Source organism: Loxodonta africana, chromosome 20 (assembly GCF_030014295.1).
Source record: "Loxodonta africana isolate mLoxAfr1 chromosome 20, mLoxAfr1.hap2, whole genome shotgun sequence".
NCBI lineage: Eukaryota > Metazoa > Chordata > Mammalia > Proboscidea > Elephantidae > Loxodonta > Loxodonta africana.
Window position 1 is genome coordinate 15,590,103 of NC_087361.1, and position 18,609 is coordinate 15,608,711.

Here is an 18,609-nt window from a genome sequence, read left to right on the forward strand (position 1 = left end):
CCTCAATGTGGTTTCAGGAGAGTATGTATAAACTTGGATGCAACTAAGGAAGGATGGAGGTGAGGTTTTACAGATCCTAAATTTATAGGGTTTAAATTTGAAGCATGGCTATTGGTGGTTAAGTGACAAAATTCCCTCCTTCCATGTGGGAAACCCAGACTTCATCCCCAGCCAATGCTCACTCCATCTGCAGCCACCACGTGTCTGTCAGTGGAGGCTTGTGTTCCTGTGATGCTGAACAGGTTTTAGTGGTATGTCCAGACTAAAGCAGACCAGGAAGAAGATCTTGGCCATCTACTTCCAAAAATAAGCCAATGAAAACCCTATGGAATACAAAAGTCAAATTCTCAACTCATCACTGGGATCGTACAGGACCCACAATGAATGAGTCAGGGGTCGACTTGATGGCAGCTAATGACAAATTTGAAATAAGCAAGAATATCTTGGAATAGTTTAATATAATTGGAATGAGCTAGACTAGGTTTCCTTGGAGGTTTCAAATAACAAGAAGTTCATTAGATTTTTTGCATTCATGAAGTAGAGAATCAAAAACATTGTATTTTTGTTCCCACTGCTTGTCGTAAGCATGACTTAAAAAGAGAAAAACAATTGCCCCCTCTAGTTGATTCTGACACCTGGTGACCTCATGAGTCAGAGTAGAACTGTGCTTCATTGAGTTTTCAAAGTTTGATTCTTCAGAGGCCTTTTTTCTGAGTCGCCTCTGCGTGGACTCTAACCTCCAACCTCTCTGATTAGCAGCCTAGCACGTTAACTATTTGTACCACCCAGGGACTACACACAGGATTTAGTATGCTGATTTTCCACGTAAAGTCCCCCTCTGGATTTGCCTTCTTGGAATTTAGATGTGTCTGAACCACCTCATATTATCAGGAGAGGAGGTGGAACAGGAAATTTTTCTGTTACTTGATATGGGTCCCCCTTGATCCAGAAGTTAGTAATCAAAATCATGCCAATGTTCCATTATTGGAGTGGAAGGAAACACTAGTGCTTTGTTCACTTATGTGTCCCGGCAGCTAGAGGACGGTTTCATGTAGCAGGCTCTTAATAAACACATGTTGAGTGAATAATTGTTTTTTTTAGTTCATTTAGCATGTTGTATTAATTTTTTTTATTAAGATAATTTATATTCTACCCACATTCAACATCTTTGAGTTTTACAATGGTGAAAAAAAAAAGAAAGACTATTTTAGGTTCACCGTATCCACAGTTCAACAATCATACTTTACTTCGTGACATCATATCCATATACACTAATACACCCAAGATAGTGTCACATTGTTGAACCCCCTTCTCCTCTCAGGAAGTGAGACAGAGAAGTTTAGTGTAACTCACCGAAAACGAAGGCTCTTCAAATCCTGCACAAGGTTTAACTGAGACTTTATTATGTGCATCTTTGTCCACGTAGCTATGGGAGTAAACAAACCCGTTGCCCTCAAGTCGATTCCATCTCATAGAGACCCTATAGGACAGACTAGGACTGCCCATTGAGTTCCTAGACTGTAATCTTTATGGAAACAGACTGCCACATCTTTCGCCCATTGACTCCCTGAGAAGTTCCAACTACTGACTTTTTGGTTATCAGCTGAGCACCTAGCAATTGTGTCACCAGGACTCCTCTTTGGAGTAAATAAATCTCTCTAAAAGTAGCTTCTCTTGAAAATTGTACTTCTCAGAAAATTGACAATTCTGTATTTATTCAACTTAATAAGAATTTCAGTTTGGAAAGATAACATTCACTTTTGACATCTTCATTTCCTCACTGACTATCTCTTCCCTAAGTAAAATAATGTCCACCAAACACTATTAAAACTGTTTCCTCAAAATTCACTTGCCACAGTTTTGTCACTTATAGTTGTGAGTTCATTGGTTTAAGGCTCATATGACCAGAAACCTGTTTAGCTTACCTAAAGAAGAATCGGTGCTTTTGAATTACGGTTTGGCAAAGAATAAATCATGGACCGCCAAAAGAGTGAACAAATCTGTGTTGGACAGAACACAGCCAGAATGCTCCTTAGAAGTGAGGATTGTGTGACTTTGTTTCACATACTTTGCCTATGTTATCAACAGGGACTAGTCTCTGGAGAAGAACATCTTGCTTGGGAAAGTAGATGGTCAGCGAAAAAGAGGAAGACCCTCAATGCAGTGGATTGACACAGTGGCTGAAACAATGGGGTCAAGCATAACAACCATTGTGAGACTGGCACAGATACGGGCAGTGTTTCCATCTGTCGTACATAGCATTGCTATGAGTCGAACCTACTTGACAGCGCCTAACAACAACAATGTTCATGCTCCAAGCTATTAGAGGGGCTGGATGTCAATGTTTAATAGAATTCTTCTTTGTACCTGCCAGTTTTGCTATTCCTTTTTGATGTTGATAATCTCCGATGATGGTACAGTGTGTGAAATTGACAATATGCTAAATTGTTTCTTGAATGAATTCAAAATTTTGTTTTGTCTGCATTTTTGTTATTTGAATTAAGATTTAGCACTTGTATCTCTTTCGCTCTTACATATTGCTGCTTCATTTTGGTTGTATTCTGATACATTTTAATATTTTATATACAACTTGTGCATTTTCTCTGTGTAATTTCATTTGGAAGTTTTTGCTGTAATTAAATCATTAATCCACAGTAGCTGTCATTTGTTTCAAAGTTTTTTGAGGTTTTACCTTCAGAATTTTTCTCAAGACACTTATTACTTCCTTATTTCTCAGGCTATAAATAAAAGGATTTAGTAAGGGAACTACTACTGTAAACAAAACAGCAGCTGGTATATCCTGGTCTCCTTCTTCCAGCAAATTTGGTCTAATGTACATGAAGAAAAGAGATCCATAGAACAATGAGACAGACAAAAAGTGGGAGGCACAGGTAGAAAAAGCTTTGACTCTTCCCTTTTTGGATTTCATTTCGAAAATAGTCAAAAGAATGTAGAGATAAGATATTAAAACACTGCCTATGGTGAAGGCTTGAATGGATCCTGAAAAGATAAAGAGTACCAGTTCATTAACATAAGGATCAACACAGGAAAGCCTGTATAAAGGAAGAATGTCACAGTAGAAGTGATGGATTTGATTAGATCCACAGAAAGCTAACCTAAATAAAAGCTCTACATGAATCATGGAATGCAGGTTTCCTGCTATGTAGGCCCCTGTGGTCATCTGAATGCAGAGTTTCTTCGACATCATGGTGTGGTAGTGCAGTGGACTACATATTGCCACATAGCGGTCATAGGCCATTGCTGCCAGGAGAAAGCAGTCTGCAGTTTCAACAGTGCAAAGAAAATAGAATTGTGCCATGCATTCATAGAGGGAAACCATTCTGTCCTCAGAAAAGAAGTTTTTTAACATCTTAGGAGTAATGGCACAGGCACAGCAAGAATCCACAAGAGCCAGGTTGCCCAGAAAGATGTACATTGGTGTGTGAAGACGACACTCTTTTGAAATCAATATCACCAGGCCAACATTCCCCACCATGGTGATCAGGTAGATGGCAAAGAACACCACAAACAGAAGGGTCTTCAGCTCTGGGTGATCCATAAATCCTGTGAGGATAAACTCGTTTTTCATTGTATGGTTTTCATCAGCCATTCCTGACTTCTCTGTTAAAAAATTTTTTTTGGAGAAATATGTGCTAATTTATAATGTGCTCAATTGAATCGTTGAACTCTCTCTGGCCCAGAAGTGAAAGGAACGTTTTCTGTAGTCCTTCCATGTGTCTCCTGGATTTTGTGCGTGCCCAATTCTGGGGGGAATTAATCTCCTGAAAGTATTAGCTTTTTGGATACTGAGTTAACATTTTTTTCCCGTCACATTTTGAAGAAAAACATGATTGGATGCACAAAGTAACCTTTAAAGTCTTGAGAGGACTATTCAAGGCAAAAAAAAAAAAAAAAAAAAAACAACTTGTCTGTATGAGTTAGGTAAAGCCGATTCATAATTTAAAAGTCAGCAAATTAGTGTTCCCCCAAAATTTCAGTGATTGTGTATGTGCGGCTTAATGCTGTTGAAAAACATATTTTCACTTGTATATTCTTAGCAATTTACTGTCTCCAACACTGGTGGAATATACATTTAAAAATAAAATGGGGAAAAAAGGAGCTATTTACAGGACTATTTATACCCCTGAAGGATGGGGAGATAAAGTGACATGGATGTATGCAGAGATTAGAGAGACAGAGGAAAGGAAAGGAAAGGAAAAGAAAACAAAACACAAAATGGCTGTACTAAAAAGCTTCCAGGGCATTTATAATATAATTAATGTAAAATTATACATGTGTATGTGCATAAATAAATTTTTAAAATGTAAATTGAGAAATTCCATTATATAACTGTATGTCAAAAAACAGGAATAAAATTAAACGTCAACTTCAAACTGAAAAATTATTTACAATAAATATGATAAGGGTTCTATAGCTTTATTGAATAAAGAGCTTATACAGATCAATAGGAGAAAACACTAGAAAACAGGTAAAGGACAGGAACAGAAAAAATTTAAAAGAAATACAGCTTTAAAACTTACTAAAAATGTGTAACTTCATTACTAATTATAGAAACATCATTTGAAAGGGTTATGAGGATATTTTTATTTTGCCTGTCAAAATAGCTTTTTTTTTTTTTTGAAGAAATGAGAATGTATAGTGTAATCTAGGATATAGTGAAATAGGAACATTACGGGTTGGTGGTAGAAGTATAAATTAGTATAATCTTTGGAAAATAGTTTGGTATACAGTGACGAAACTTAAATGTTCACACCATTGACCCAGTAACCATAAACCTATTTAAAAGAAATAATTAGAAGATCAGACAAAAACTTACATATAATGATGTCCATTGTAATATTATTTATAATAGTGAAAAATTCAAAACACTTAGTGGTGAACATGTAGTAACTACGATTAAGTAAATATGCATCATCTATATGATGACTCATTAAAACGGGGGTTACTTAGAATATTTAATGTGATCATAAATTAGTCATAATAAAATATTAAGTGAAAAACAGTGTATAAAGATTTATACACAGAATAATCCTGATTTTCTTAAAAAATCCTTGGATATGAATATACAAGAAAGGCAGCACAGAATACTAATGAATTCTGTTATTACTATAAAAATGTATGTTTAACGTCTAAATGTTAATACTAATTTTCTGTGTTATAAGCTATTTTTTTCTTCTTTATATTTTCATCTATTTCAAATTCTCTACAATGAGTATTGTTTTTATAAACAGAAAATAAAAGTTTTGATTTAAAAAATTAAATGACATTCTCTTATGTCTACTATGTTTTATAACTTGAAACCCTTCAATTATCATTAGGGATTCAACTGATTTTTTTTTTTTTTTTTTGGTTTGTAATTCTGTAACGGAAAATGTCACAATGGATGTACTGAGAAAGTTCTTGCTTAATTCATGTGATAATGACTCTCACAGTTATTAATAATAATAATTTGGCAACAATCTTGCACTCATCTTAAACCATTCGGGAATATGTTCACGTATTGTGATGCTGCGTTCTGAAGGCCGCTTGCCTTAGGTAAAACAACATTTCCTTGTGGTCAGGCTTTACTGTTTTGAATCTTAGGTGTTTCCACAATATTCTAAGATCCTATAATACTCATATTTATGAAACTTTCAGTATATTTTAAAAACTTCCATTATTATCCCTTAGATTTGTCCTTATAGACAGAGAGTTTTAACTGATCGGAAATATGTAATTCCAATCTACCTTTGTTTATTTTAGTTAATTTGAGGTCATTTATTCACTGACCTAATTTGCCTGCTTTGCACCAGGTACCTTCTTAGAAACCCCATATTCCAGGAACAGAAGCAAAGCTTTTTAGAGAGAGATAAGAATTCTTCACTTTTGGTTTCCTGAAAATATTGCTGACTTAAATCTCAGATTATTTGGGACCGATAGCTTTTGGAAATAGTATAAAAAATGTTCACCTGAAATCTACATAATTATGATTGAAATTTTTTTTCATTAAATGCCTTACCTTTGTCAACTTGAAGTTAAAAAATCAACATTTGAAGTCTATATAATTTGAATTTTTTTTCTTTTTATTAAATGCCTAATCCTTGCCAGCTTGAAGACATATAATAAGACTGCAAGCAGGAGTACCAGTTGATTATAATTGATCAGACATAAATAAGCTTTCCACTGATATTTCATTTCTTTAAAAGCAAAGAGGGAAAACAGAAAGCTCTCTAAAATTACATTGGAGATAAAAAGAATTGGTTTGAAATGAGAGCCCTTGCTCATATAATTTGTTTAATATGTAGGTAAAGCTCAGCATGAAAAAATTAAAAACTATTTTATTATAAAAACTAATTATCTATTTTCTCTGCTAAAGTGTGTTTTATGGCAAACCACATTGTTCAAACAAGCTTCAAAAACTTCATTGTATTGTGTTATTACTACAAAAATGTGCTTTGACCTATTTATTTTTGGATAAATTTATGCTTCTCAAGAATTTAGAAATGATAGAAATAAATTATTGTCATTTGTCTAGTGGGAGGCTTTAGGAAACTTAAAAGATTGGTAAATAAGATATGCAAGAAAAACAGAAACCCAAAGAACTTAGAGAAATAAATGTTTCTGGAGATTAATAATTCTGGTAAAAATAAATTTTAAATACTTTCTCACCTGGATATCCCTGGTAAGAGTTTTATAGTGGCCAGCCGATTGCCTGATGTTAGTTTTTAAAGTAGATCAAGAAATAAAACTCTATCCTCTGGATTGCTTAGAAGGGTGTTTCCACCAACAGGTCAATGATAATATTTATATCATTGGTAGAGAATGGTATAAATGTTCAAAGTAATTCTAAGGGGATTTCCTTGGCATTGACCTCAGAGCATAGCCTGAGAGACCTAATCCCCTGAACATTACAGACACAGTAAATTGGAATAACTAAATGTATCCTTTGAGACCAAAGAGTAAGACAAATACACATTTCTAAACAATTTTTAAGGTCCTTGTTTTGATTTCCATTCATTTTAGTTAATAACTTTTAACCTTATGGTCATTCTTAATATAAAATTTAAGTGGGAGGAAAAAATTCCCACTGGATTTGTCAGCAAAGTTCTCATAGAGGAAGTGGGAACTGAGCTAGGGTTTGCTGCCTTAGAGGGGAGGTGTGGTGTGAACAAAGGTGGGAAAGTATAACTAGCCCCAATTGTTCTTACAGTTAATATACAATTTCTGAATCCTTCCTTTGAAATTATAATTCATATAATTTCATAATGTCTTAAATCTTATATATCTTGGTTACTAGAATAGCTTTAAATTTTTTTGTGAACCAAGAAGGAGTTCTTGACAGGCTCCTTTCCTCACAATACTCCTTCACTTAGCAATCTCCCATCACTTAAATTGTAATTCTGCCTCTCACTCATCAATCCTAAATCTCAAATTGTGTTTGGTTTAATGTATTAGTATTCTAGGGCTGCTGTAACAAATACCACAAAGTAGGTGGCTTTAAATGAAAGAAATGTATTGTCCTACAGTTCTTGAGTCTAGAAATCCTATTTCAAACGTCAACGGGCCATGTTTTCTTCAAAGGCTCTAGGGAAGAACCTTTATTTTCTCTCCCAGCTTCTGGTAGCCCCAGGTATTCCTTGGCTTGCAGTCACAGCTTAAGTTCTCCTTCTTCACATGGCCATCTTCCCTCTGTGTCTGCCTCTTTGTGTCTTCTTTTTTTTTTTTTTTTATAATGACACCAAGTAGATTGCACCAGGCCCCACTCAACTCCACTATGACTACGTTTATAGCATCTTCAAAGACCCTATTTTCACAAAAAAGTCACACTCATAGGTACCAGACGTTAGAATGTCAATGTATCTTTTGGGGGGACACAATTAAATTCATAAGTTACTTTTTTAAAAAATTAATAGGATTTATTTTCAAAAGCAGTTTTAGGTTTACAGAAAAATTGAGCAGAAGTAGTAAATAATTCCCAGATAACTCCACCTCCTTTCCTGTTTCCCTATTATTAATACCTTGCATTACTGTGGTACATTTCTCATGATTGATGAACCAATACAGATTCATTATTAACCAAAGTCTATAGTTTCCATTAGAGTTCATTCTTTGAATAGTACAGGTCTACAGCTTTGATAAATTCATGCCATGTATCTACCATTATAGTGTCATACAGAATAGTTTCACTGCCCTAAAACTGCCCTGTGCTCTACCTATTTATTCCTCTAAGCCCCTGGGAAACACTGATCTTTCACTGTTTATATTTTTGCCTTTTCCAGAATGTCATATAGTTGTAATTGTACATTATATAGTCTTTTAAGATTGGCTTCTTTCATTTGCCAATATGCATTTAAGTTTCCTCCGTGTCTTTTCATACCTTTATAGCTCTTTTATTGCTGAATAATACTCCACTGTATAGGCAAACCACAGTTTGTTTATACACTCACATATTGAAGAGCAACTTGGTTGCTTCCCATCTTAGGTAATTATGAATAAGGCTGCTACAAACATTCATATACAGATTTTTGTATGGGCATACTTTTTCATCTCATATGGATAAATACTCAGGAGCCCAAATTGCTCCATCATATGGTAAGCCTAAAGGTTGGCAGTTCTAAACCCTCCAGAGGTATTGTGGAAGAAAAGTCCTGGTGATCTACTTCTATGAAGTCTACAGCCAAGGAAACCCTGAGAAGCAGTTCTATTCTGTAACACATGAGGTCACTATGAGCCGGAATGCACTCAGTGGCCGCTAAAAATAACATGTTTAGCTTTGTAAGAGCTTGCTAAACTGGAAAAGTGGCTGTACCATTTTGTATTCCCACAAGCAATTAATGAGAGTTTCTGTCGCTCCCGATCCTTGCCAAAATTTGGTTTTGTCAGTGTTTTCAATTTTAACCATCCTATTAGACATGTTGTTGTTGTTAGGTGCCATCAAGTCGGTTCCAACTCATAGGGACACTATGTACAACAGAAGGAAACACTATCCACTCCTGTATCATCCTCACAATCATTGTTACGCTTGAGGCCATTGTTGCAGCCACTGTGTCAACCCGTCTTGTTGAGGAATTTCCTCTTTTCCACTGGCCTTGTACTTTACCAAGCATGATGTTCCTCTCCATAGACCAGCCCCTTCTGATAACACATCCAAAGTATGTGAGACACAGTCTCACTATCTTTGCTTCCAAGGAGCACTCTGCCTGTACTTCTTCCTAGACAGGCTTGTTCATTCTGCTGGCAGTCCATGGTGGATTCAATACTCTTCACCAACACCATAATTCAAAGGCATCAATTCTCCTTTGGTCTTCCTTATTCTTTACCCAGCTTTAGGATGCATTTGAGGTGATTGAAAATACCATGATTTGGGTCAGGCGCATCCTAGTCCTCAAAGTAACATCTTTGCTTTTCTACAACTTAAAGAGGTCTTTTGCAGCAGATTTGTCCAATGCAATATGTCATTTGACTTCTTGACTGCTGAGTCCATGGGCATTGATTGTGGCTCCAAGAAAAAAGAAACCTTTGACAACTTCAAGCTTTTCTTCATTTATCATGATGTTATTTATTGGTCCATTGTGAGGATTTTTGTTTTCTCCATGTTGAGGTGTAATCCATACTGAAGGCTGTAGTCTTGGAGCTTCACCAGTAAGTGCTTCAAGTCCTCATTAATTTCAGCAAGAAATGTTGTGTCATCTACATAATGCAGGTTTTTAATGAGTCTTCCTCCGCTCCTGATGATGAATTCTTCTTCCTATAGTCCAGCTTCTCCAATTATTTGTTCAGCATAGATTGAATAAATATGGTGAAAAGATATAACCCTGATGCACACCTTTCCTGATACCAGTCAGTGTACCCTTGTTCTTTTCGAATGAAGACCTCTTGGTCTATGTACAGGTTCCTTCTGAGCACAATTAAGTGTTCTGGAATTCCCATTCTTCACAATGTTATCCATAATTTGTTATGATCCACACAGTAGAATGCCTTTGATAGTCAATGAAACACAGGTAAACATCTTTCTGGTACTCTCTGCTTTCAGCCGGGATCCAGCTGACATTAGCAGTGATATTCATCATTCTACCTCTTCTTCTGAATCTGGCTTGAATTTCTGGCAGTTCTCTAAAACCACTTTTGAATGATTTTCAGCAAAATTTTACTTGCATGTTGATATTAATGATACTGCTTGATAATTTCCGCATTCTGTTGGATCACCTTTCTTTGGAACAGGCATAAATGTGACAAGTGAGCACTTCCAGCACTGCACCCATTTGTTGAAACATCTAAGTTGGTGTTCTGTCAATTCCTGGAGTCTTTTTTTTCACCAATGTCTTCAGCGCAGCTTGGACTTCTTCCTTCAGTACTATCAGTTCTTGATTACATGCTACCTCCTGAAATGATTCAACATCAACTCATTGTTTTTGATACAGTGCTCTGTCTATTCCTCTATCCTCTTTTGATGCTTCCTGTGTCCTTTAGTATTTTACCGATAGAATCCTTCACTATTGCAGCTAGAGGTTTGAATTGTTTTTCTTCAGTTCTTTCAGCTTAGGAAATGCCAAGTGTGTTCTTCCCATTTGGTGTCCTAACACCAGGCCTTTACACGTCATTATAATACTTTAATTTGTCTTCTTGAGTGCCCTCTGAAATTTCTGTTCAGCTCTTTGCTTCATCATTTCTTCCATTCCCTTTTGCTGCTCTACTTCCAAGAGCAAGTTTCAGTGTTTTTCTAACATCCATTTTGGTTTTTTTCTTTCTTTTTGGTCTTTTTAATGGCCTCTTCCTTTCTTCCCATATGACGTCCTCGGTGTCATTCCATAACTCATGTGGTCTTCAGTCATTATTTTACTTCATCTTCTTGAGGTGCCTTTTAAAATGTTCTGTTCAGCAATTTTATTTCATCATTAGGTGTGTAGTGGTATTTTACTGTTGTTTTAATTTGCAATTCCCTAATAACATATGAGGAAAACCTGGCGGCACAGTGGTTAAGAGTTTGTCTGCTAACCAAAAGGTTGGCAGCTCCAATCCAACAGGGTCTTCTTGGAAATCCTATGGGACAGTTCTACTCTGTCCTATAGGGTCACTATGAGTCAGAATTGGCTCCATGGCAACTTTTTCTTTTTTTTTATAACAGAAGATGTTGAGCATCTTTTCATATGCTTATTTGCCATGTGTGTATCTTCTTTTGCATGTGAAAACTGGACAATTAATAAGGAGGACTGAAGAAGAATTGACCCCTTTGAATTGTGGCGTCGATGAAGAATATTGAATATACCATGGGCTGCCCAAAAAAAAGAACAAATCTGACTAGGAAAAAAGTACAACCAGAATGCTTCTTAGAAGCAAGGATGACGAGATTGCATCTTACATACTTTGGACATGTCGTCAGGAGGGATCAAGTCCCTGGAGAAGGGCACCATGCTTGGCAGAGTACAGGGTCAGCAGAAAAGAGGAAGACCCTTAACGAGATGGATTGACACAATGGCTGCAACAATGGGTCAAGCATATCAACAATTGTGAGCATAGCGCAAGACTGGGAAATGTTTTGTTCTGCGGTACACAGGGTCACTATGAGTCGGAAACGACTCTACTGCACACAACAACAACAACATACCTTCTTTGGTGAGGTGTCTGGATCTTCTCGTCCACTTTTTAATTGGGTATTTTTTTTCTTATTGCTGGGTTTTAATTTTTTTTTTGCATATATTTTGGGTACAAGTTATCAGATATGTGTTTTTAAGAATTTTCTCCTAGCCTGTGGCTTGTCTTTTCAGTCTCTTAACAGTGTCTGTCTCAGAGCATGAGCTTTTAAATTTAATGAAATCCAACTTATTAATTTCTTCTTTCATGGAATTTGCTTTTGTTGTATCTAAAAACTCATCACAAACCCAGGTAATCTAGATTTTTCTCCTGTTTATCTTTTATCAGTTTAATAGTTTTACATTTTACATTTAGAGCTATGATCCATTCTGAATAAGTTCTTGTTTAAGGTCAATGTCTAGATTAATTTTTTTTTTTTAAGTGGATGTCCAATTGTTCCTGAACCATTTGTTGAGAAAACTGTCCTTTTTTCATTAAGTTGCTTTCACTCTTTTGTCAAACATCAGTTGTGTGGGTCTATTTCTAGGCTCTCTAATCTGTTCCATTGATCTATTTGTCTATTCATTCACCAATGCCACACTGTCTTGATTACTATAGCTGTATACTAAGTTGTAAAGTCAGGTAGTGTCAGTTCTCTTACTTTGTTCTTCTTCAGAGTTATGTTGGCTATTCTAGGTCTCTTGCCTTTCCATATAAACTTTAGAATCAGTTTGTCACTGTCCACAATATAACTTGCTGAGATTTTGATTGAGGTTGCATTGAATCTACAGATCAAGTTGGGAAGAACTGATATCTTAACAATATTGAGTCCTCCTTGGAATCGATTCAATGGCAATGGGTTTGGTTTATATATGGTTTATAAATGGAATATCTCTCCATTTGTCTAGCTCTTCTTTGATTTCCCTCATCAGAGTTTTGTTGTTTTCTTCATATAGATCTTTTATGTGTATTGTTAGATTTCTACCTATTTAAGTTTTTGTGATAATGTAAATGTTGTTGTGTTTTTGATGCCAGTTTTGATTGATGGTATATAAGAAACAAATGACTTTTGTATATTAACCTTGTACCCTGCAACCTTGCTATAATCACTTATTTGTTCAAGGAAGATTTTTTTCTTTGTTTTGATTCTTCAGGATTTTCTACATAGACAACCATGTCATCTGTGAACAAAGGCAGTTTTATTTCCTCTTTCCTGATCTATATACCTTTCATTTTCTTATCTTATTGCATTATTGGACTGCCAGTATGATGTTGAATAGGAATGGTGAGAGGGCACATCTTTGCCTTGTTCTCCATTTTAGGAGGAAAGCATCTAGTTTCTCACTATAAAGTATGAAGTTAGCTGTTGGTTTTTTGTAGATTCTTTTTTTGTATAATCAAGTTGAGGATGTTCCCCTCTCTTCCTAGTTTCCTGAGAGTTTTTTTTTATCACAAATAGTTATTAGATTTTGTCAAATGCTTTTTTTGCATCTATTAATATGATCAAATGACTTTTTTTCTTTAGTCTGTTGATACGATACATTACAGTAACTGGTTTTCAAATGCTGAACCAGTGTTTCACATCTAAGATAAATTCTGCTTTGTCATTATATACATACATATATGTATAGTTGGACTCAGTTTACTAATATTTTCCTGAGGATTTTTGCATCTATATTCATGGGCGATATTGGTCTTTGGTTTTCCTTTCTTGTAATGTCTTTGTATGTATTTGGTTTTAGGGTAATGCTCTCCTATGAATGAGTTAGAAAGTATTCTCACTGCTTCTATTTTCTGGAAGAGTTTGCAGAGACTTGGTATAATTTCTTCCTTAAATGCTTGGTAGATTTCACCAGTAAAACCATCTGGGCCTGGTACTTTACATTTAGAAGATATTAATTAGTGATTCAATTTCTTTAGTAGATATTGGCTTATTCAACTTATCTATTTCTCCTTCTGTGAGTTTTGGTAAATTGTGTCTTTCAAGGAATTCATCCATTTCTTCTCACTTATCAAATTCTGTGGGCATAGGGTTTTTCATAATTCTTATATTATTCTTTGAATGCCCATAGGATCGATTTTATTCTTTTCAAAGAACCAGTTTTTTATTTCATTGATTTTCTCTATTGTTTTCCTGTTTTCAATTCTATTGATTTCTGCTCTGTTTGTCATTATTTCTTTTCTTCTGCTTACTATGAATTTAATTTGTTCTTCTTTTTCTAGTTTTCTAAGGTGGAAGTTTAAATTATTGATTTTAGATTTTCTTTCTTTTCTAATATATGCATTCAATGCTATAAATTTCCCTCTAATCACTGCTTTCCCTGTACCTCACAAAATTGAGAAGTTGTATTTTGATTTGGTTCAAAATATATTTTTTAATTTCTCCTCAGTTTTCTTCTTTGACCCATGTGTTATTTAGAATGTGTTTTTTACTGTTCAAATATTTTTATATTACCCAGTTGTCTTTCTGTTAGTAATTTCTAACTTAATACAGTCATGGTCTGAGAACATATTTTGTATGATTTCTATCCTTTAAATATTTTGTGGTGTGTTTTATGGGCCAGAATGTGGTCTATCTTGGTGAATATTCCATGGGAGTCTGAGAAGAATGTGTATTCTGCTGATGTTGGATGAAGTATTCTATAAATGTCAATTAGACCTAGTTAATTGGTGATGCTGTTCAATTCAACTGCATCTCTATTGATTTTCTGCCTCCTGGATCTGTGAATTACTGAGACAGGAGTGTTGAAATCTCCAACAATAATAGTGCATTGATGTATATATCTCCTTGCAAATAATTATTAATTTTGGTTTTTCTAACTCTTTATCATTTGAGCTCACTTTGTCTCCTTATATTCTGCACTTCCATCTACAATCTCTAAATCATACCCTTCTCTTCATGGTTCTCTGAATAAGTCACTTTTGTTGTTTGTTTTGTGTCTTTTGCCTTATCTGTATTACTTTCACCATGTCTCTCCACCTATCTAAATTTTACCCTTCCTTTAATACTCAGAATAAGGTATACCCAGCTTCCCAAGGACAGATTCACCTGTCTTCTGCCCAAACTTCCAAGCTCTTGCTACCCTTATAACACATTTTAAACCTTAGTATTTGTCTTGTGTGGTCCTAAGGCATTTTATACTTGTAAGTCTTATTTCACCTCAGCTTGATTATAGCATCACTGATATAAAGATATATATTTCTTGTTTTGAGGTTTGCTTATCAGTTTGTATAGGACTTTTCATAGGATAGGCACTCAAGTCAGTTAAAAAATTATTGTTCCAGAATTTTTTTTTATTAACTTTTATTGAGCTTCAAGTGAACTTTTACAAATCAAGTCAGTCTGTCACATATAAGTTTACATACATCTTATTCCATAGTTCCACTTGCTCTCCCCCTAATGAGTCAGCCCTTCCAGTCTCTCCTTTTGTGACAATTTTGCCAGCTTCCAACTCTCTCTATCCTCCCATCCCTCCTCCAGACAGGAGATGCCAACACAATCTCAAGTGTCCACCTGATATAATTAGCTCACACTTCATCAGCATCTCTCTCCCACCCACTGTCCAGTCCCTTTCATGTCTGATGAGTTGTCTTCGGGGATGGTTCCTGTCCTGTGCCAACAGAAGGTCTGGGGACCATGGCCGCCGGGATTCCTCTAGTCTCAGGCAGACCATTAAGTATGGTCTTTTTATGAGAATTTGGGGTCTGCATCCCACTGATCTCCTGCTCCCTCAGGGGTTCTCTGTTGTGCTCCCTGTCAGGGCAGTCATCGATTGTGGCCGGGCACCAACCGGTTCTTCTGGTCTCAGGATGATGTAGGTCTCTGGTTCGTGTGGCCCTTTCTGTCTCTTGGGCTCTTAGTTATTGTGTGATCTTGGTGTTCTTCATTCTCCTTTGCTCCAGGTGGGTTGAGACCAATTGATGCATCTTAGATGGCCGCTTCTTAGCATTTAAGACCCCAGACACCACATTTCAAAGTGGGATGCAGAATGTTTTCATAATAGAATTATTTTGCCAATTGAGTTAGTAGTCCCCTTAAACCATGGTCCCCAAACCCCCGCCCTTGCTCTGCTGACCTTTGAAGCATTCATTTTATCCCAGAAACTTCTTTGCTTTTGGTCCAGTCCAGTTGAGCTGACCTTCCATGTATTGAGTGTTGTCCTTCCCTTCACCTAAAGCAGTTCTTATCTACTAATTAATCAATAAAAAAACCCTCTCCCTCCCTCCCTCCCTCCCCCCCTCGTAACCACAAAAGTATGTGTTCTTCTCAGTTTATACTATTTCTCAAGATCTTATAGTAGTGGTCTTATACAATATTTGTCCTTTTGCCTCTGACTAATTTTGCTCAGCATAATGCCTTCCAGGTTCCTCCATGTTATGAAATGTTTCAGAGATTCGTCACTGTTCTTTATCGATGCGTAGTATTCCATTGTGTGAATATACCACAATTTATTTACCCATTCATCCGTTGATGGACACCTTGGTTGCTTCCAGCTTTTTGCTATTGTAAGCAGAGCTGCAATAAACATGGGTGTGCATATATCTGTTTGTGTGATGGCTCTTGTTTCTCTAGGGTATATTCCGAGGAGTGGGATTTCTGGGTTGTATGGTAGTTCTATTTCTAACTGTTTAAGATAACGCCAGATAGATTTCCAAAGTGGTTGTACCATTTTACATTCCCACCAGCACTGTATAAGAGTTCCAATCTCTCCGCAGCCTCTCCAACATTTATTATTTTGTGTTGTTTGGATTAATGCCAGCCTTGTTGGAGTGAGACGGAATCTCATGGTAGTTTTAATTTGCATTTCTCTAATGGCTAATGATCGAGAGCATTTTCTCATGTATCTGTTAGCTGCCTGAATATCTTCTTTAGTGAAGTGTGTGTTCATATCCTTTGCCCACTTCGTGATTGGGTTGTTTGTCTTTTTGTGGTTGAGTTTTGACAGAATCATGTAGATTTTAGAGATTAGGCGCTGGTCTGAGATGTCATAGCTGAAAATTCTTTCCCAGTCTGTAGGTGGTCTTTTTACTCTTTTGGTGAAGTCTTTAGATGAGCATAGGTGTTTGATTTTTAGGAGCTCCCAGTTATCTGGTTTCTCTTCGACATTTTTGGTAATGTTTTGTGTTCTGTTTATGCCTTGTATTAGGGCTCCTAGGGTTGTCCCTATTTTTTCTTCCATGATCTTTATCGTTTTAGTCTTGATGTTTAGGTCTTTGATCCACTTGGAGTTAGTTTTTTGTGCATGGTGTGAGGTATGGGTCCTGTTTCATTTTTTTGCAAATGGATATCCAATTATGCCAGCACCATTTGTTTAAAAGACTGTCTTTTCCCCAATTAACTGACACTGGTCCTTTGTCAAATATCAGCTGCTCATATGTGGATGGATTTATATCTGGGTTCTCAATTCTGTTCCATTGGTCTATGTGCCTGTTGTTGTACCAGTACCAGGCTGTTTTGACTACTGTGGCTGTATAATAGGTTCTGAAATCAGGTAGAGTGAGACCTCCCACTTTCTTCTTCTTTTTCAGTAATGCTTTACTTATCCGAGGCTTCTTTCCCTTCCATATGAAATTGGTGATTTGTTTCTCTATCTCCTTAAAAAATGACATTGGAATTTGGATCGGAAGTGCATTGTATGTATAGATGGCTTTTGGTAGAATAGACATTTTTACTATGTTAAGTCTTCCTATCCATGAGCAAGGTATGTTTTTCCACTTAAGTATGTCCTTTTGAATTTCTTGTAGTAGAGCTTTGTAGTTTTCTTTGTATAGGTCTTTTACATCCTTGGTAAGATTTATTCCTAAGTATTTTATCTTCTTGGGGGCTACTGTGAATGGTATTGATTTGGTTATTTCCTCTTCGGTGTTCTTTTTGTTGATGTAGAGGAATCCAAGTGATTTTTGTATGTTTGTTTTATAACCTGAGACTCTGCCAAACTCTTCTATTAGTTTCAGTAGTTTTCTGGAGGATTCCTTAGGGTTTTCTGTGTATAAGATCATGTCATCTGCAAATAGAGATAATTTTACTTCCTCCTTGCCAATCCGGATGCCTTTTATTTCTTTGTCTAGCCTAATTGCCCTGGCTAGGACTTCTAGCACGATGGTGAATAAGAGCGGTGATAAAGGGCATCCTTGTCTGATTCCCGTTCTCAAGGGAAATGCTTTTAGGTTCTCTCCAGAATTGTTTTAAGTGCTGCAGTGGAGGTGGTGATATGCAAGAAATGATCGTAAATGTTTTCTGTTTTCAAGATTTCTGTTCATAATATCATAAGGGAGAGTAATGCCTACATCTATTGTTGTTGTTAGTGCCATTGAGTCAGTTCCAGCTCATAGGGGCCCTATGTACCACAGAAGGAAACATTGTCCAGTTCTGTGCCATCCTCACAATCATTGCTATGTTTGAACCCATTGTTGCAGTCACTGTGTCAATCCATCTCGTGGAGGATCTTCCTCATTTTTGCTGACCCTTTTCCTTACCAAGCATGATGTCCTTCTCCAGGGACTGGTACCTCCTGATAACATGTCCAAAGTACATAAGATGACGTCTCACCATCCTCTCTTCCAAGACAGACTTGTTCATTCTTCTGGCAAATGATGGTATATGCAATACTCTTTGCTTTCATCTATAATTGTGGTTTAAAGTTGGACTCTTCTAATATTCATAAAATGGATCAAGAATGGTAAGGGTGGAAATGGGGAGGAAAGCTAGGGGAGAATATTGCAGTAGTTCAGAACTAGGGTGATGGCAGTGGGCATGGAGAATAATATATTGATTAAAGTTATGTTTTGCAGGATGAGTCAACAGGACTTTCTAATGATTTGGATTTATGAGAGTGATATGGAGGGAATAAAGAGCTAGGAAGGAAAATATTTTGTCTTGAGCAAAGGGGAAGATTGTAGTATTTATTGAATTTAAAGAGATTGGAGAAGGAATACTTTCTTTGGGGAGGGTGTGTGGAGATAGGAAATATGGCTTTTATCCATGTTATGTTTGAGATGCCTATTGATTGTCTACATGGACATGTCTAAAAGGCAATT

At 36.2% G+C, this 18,609-nt stretch overlaps 1 protein-coding gene across 1 annotated transcript; it reads right to left on the minus strand.

The window, feature by feature from the left end:
- Positions 1-2,595: 2,595 nt before the first annotated feature.
- LOC100663928 (olfactory receptor 5K1) lies at positions 2,596-3,707 on the minus strand. The gene has a single exon (XM_003418936.3). It carries the CDS (start codon positions 3,608-3,610, stop codon positions 2,645-2,647), a length of 966 nt encoding a protein of 321 aa, XP_003418984.1. The 5' UTR covers positions 3,611-3,707; the 3' UTR covers positions 2,596-2,644.
- Positions 3,708-18,609: the final 14,902 nt, after the last annotated feature.

Coding starts and splice junctions, on each gene's coding strand:
- LOC100663928 (XM_003418936.3), bottom strand. CDS start 3,610: ATGGCTGATGAAAACCATACAATGAAAAACGAGTTTATCCTCACAGGA.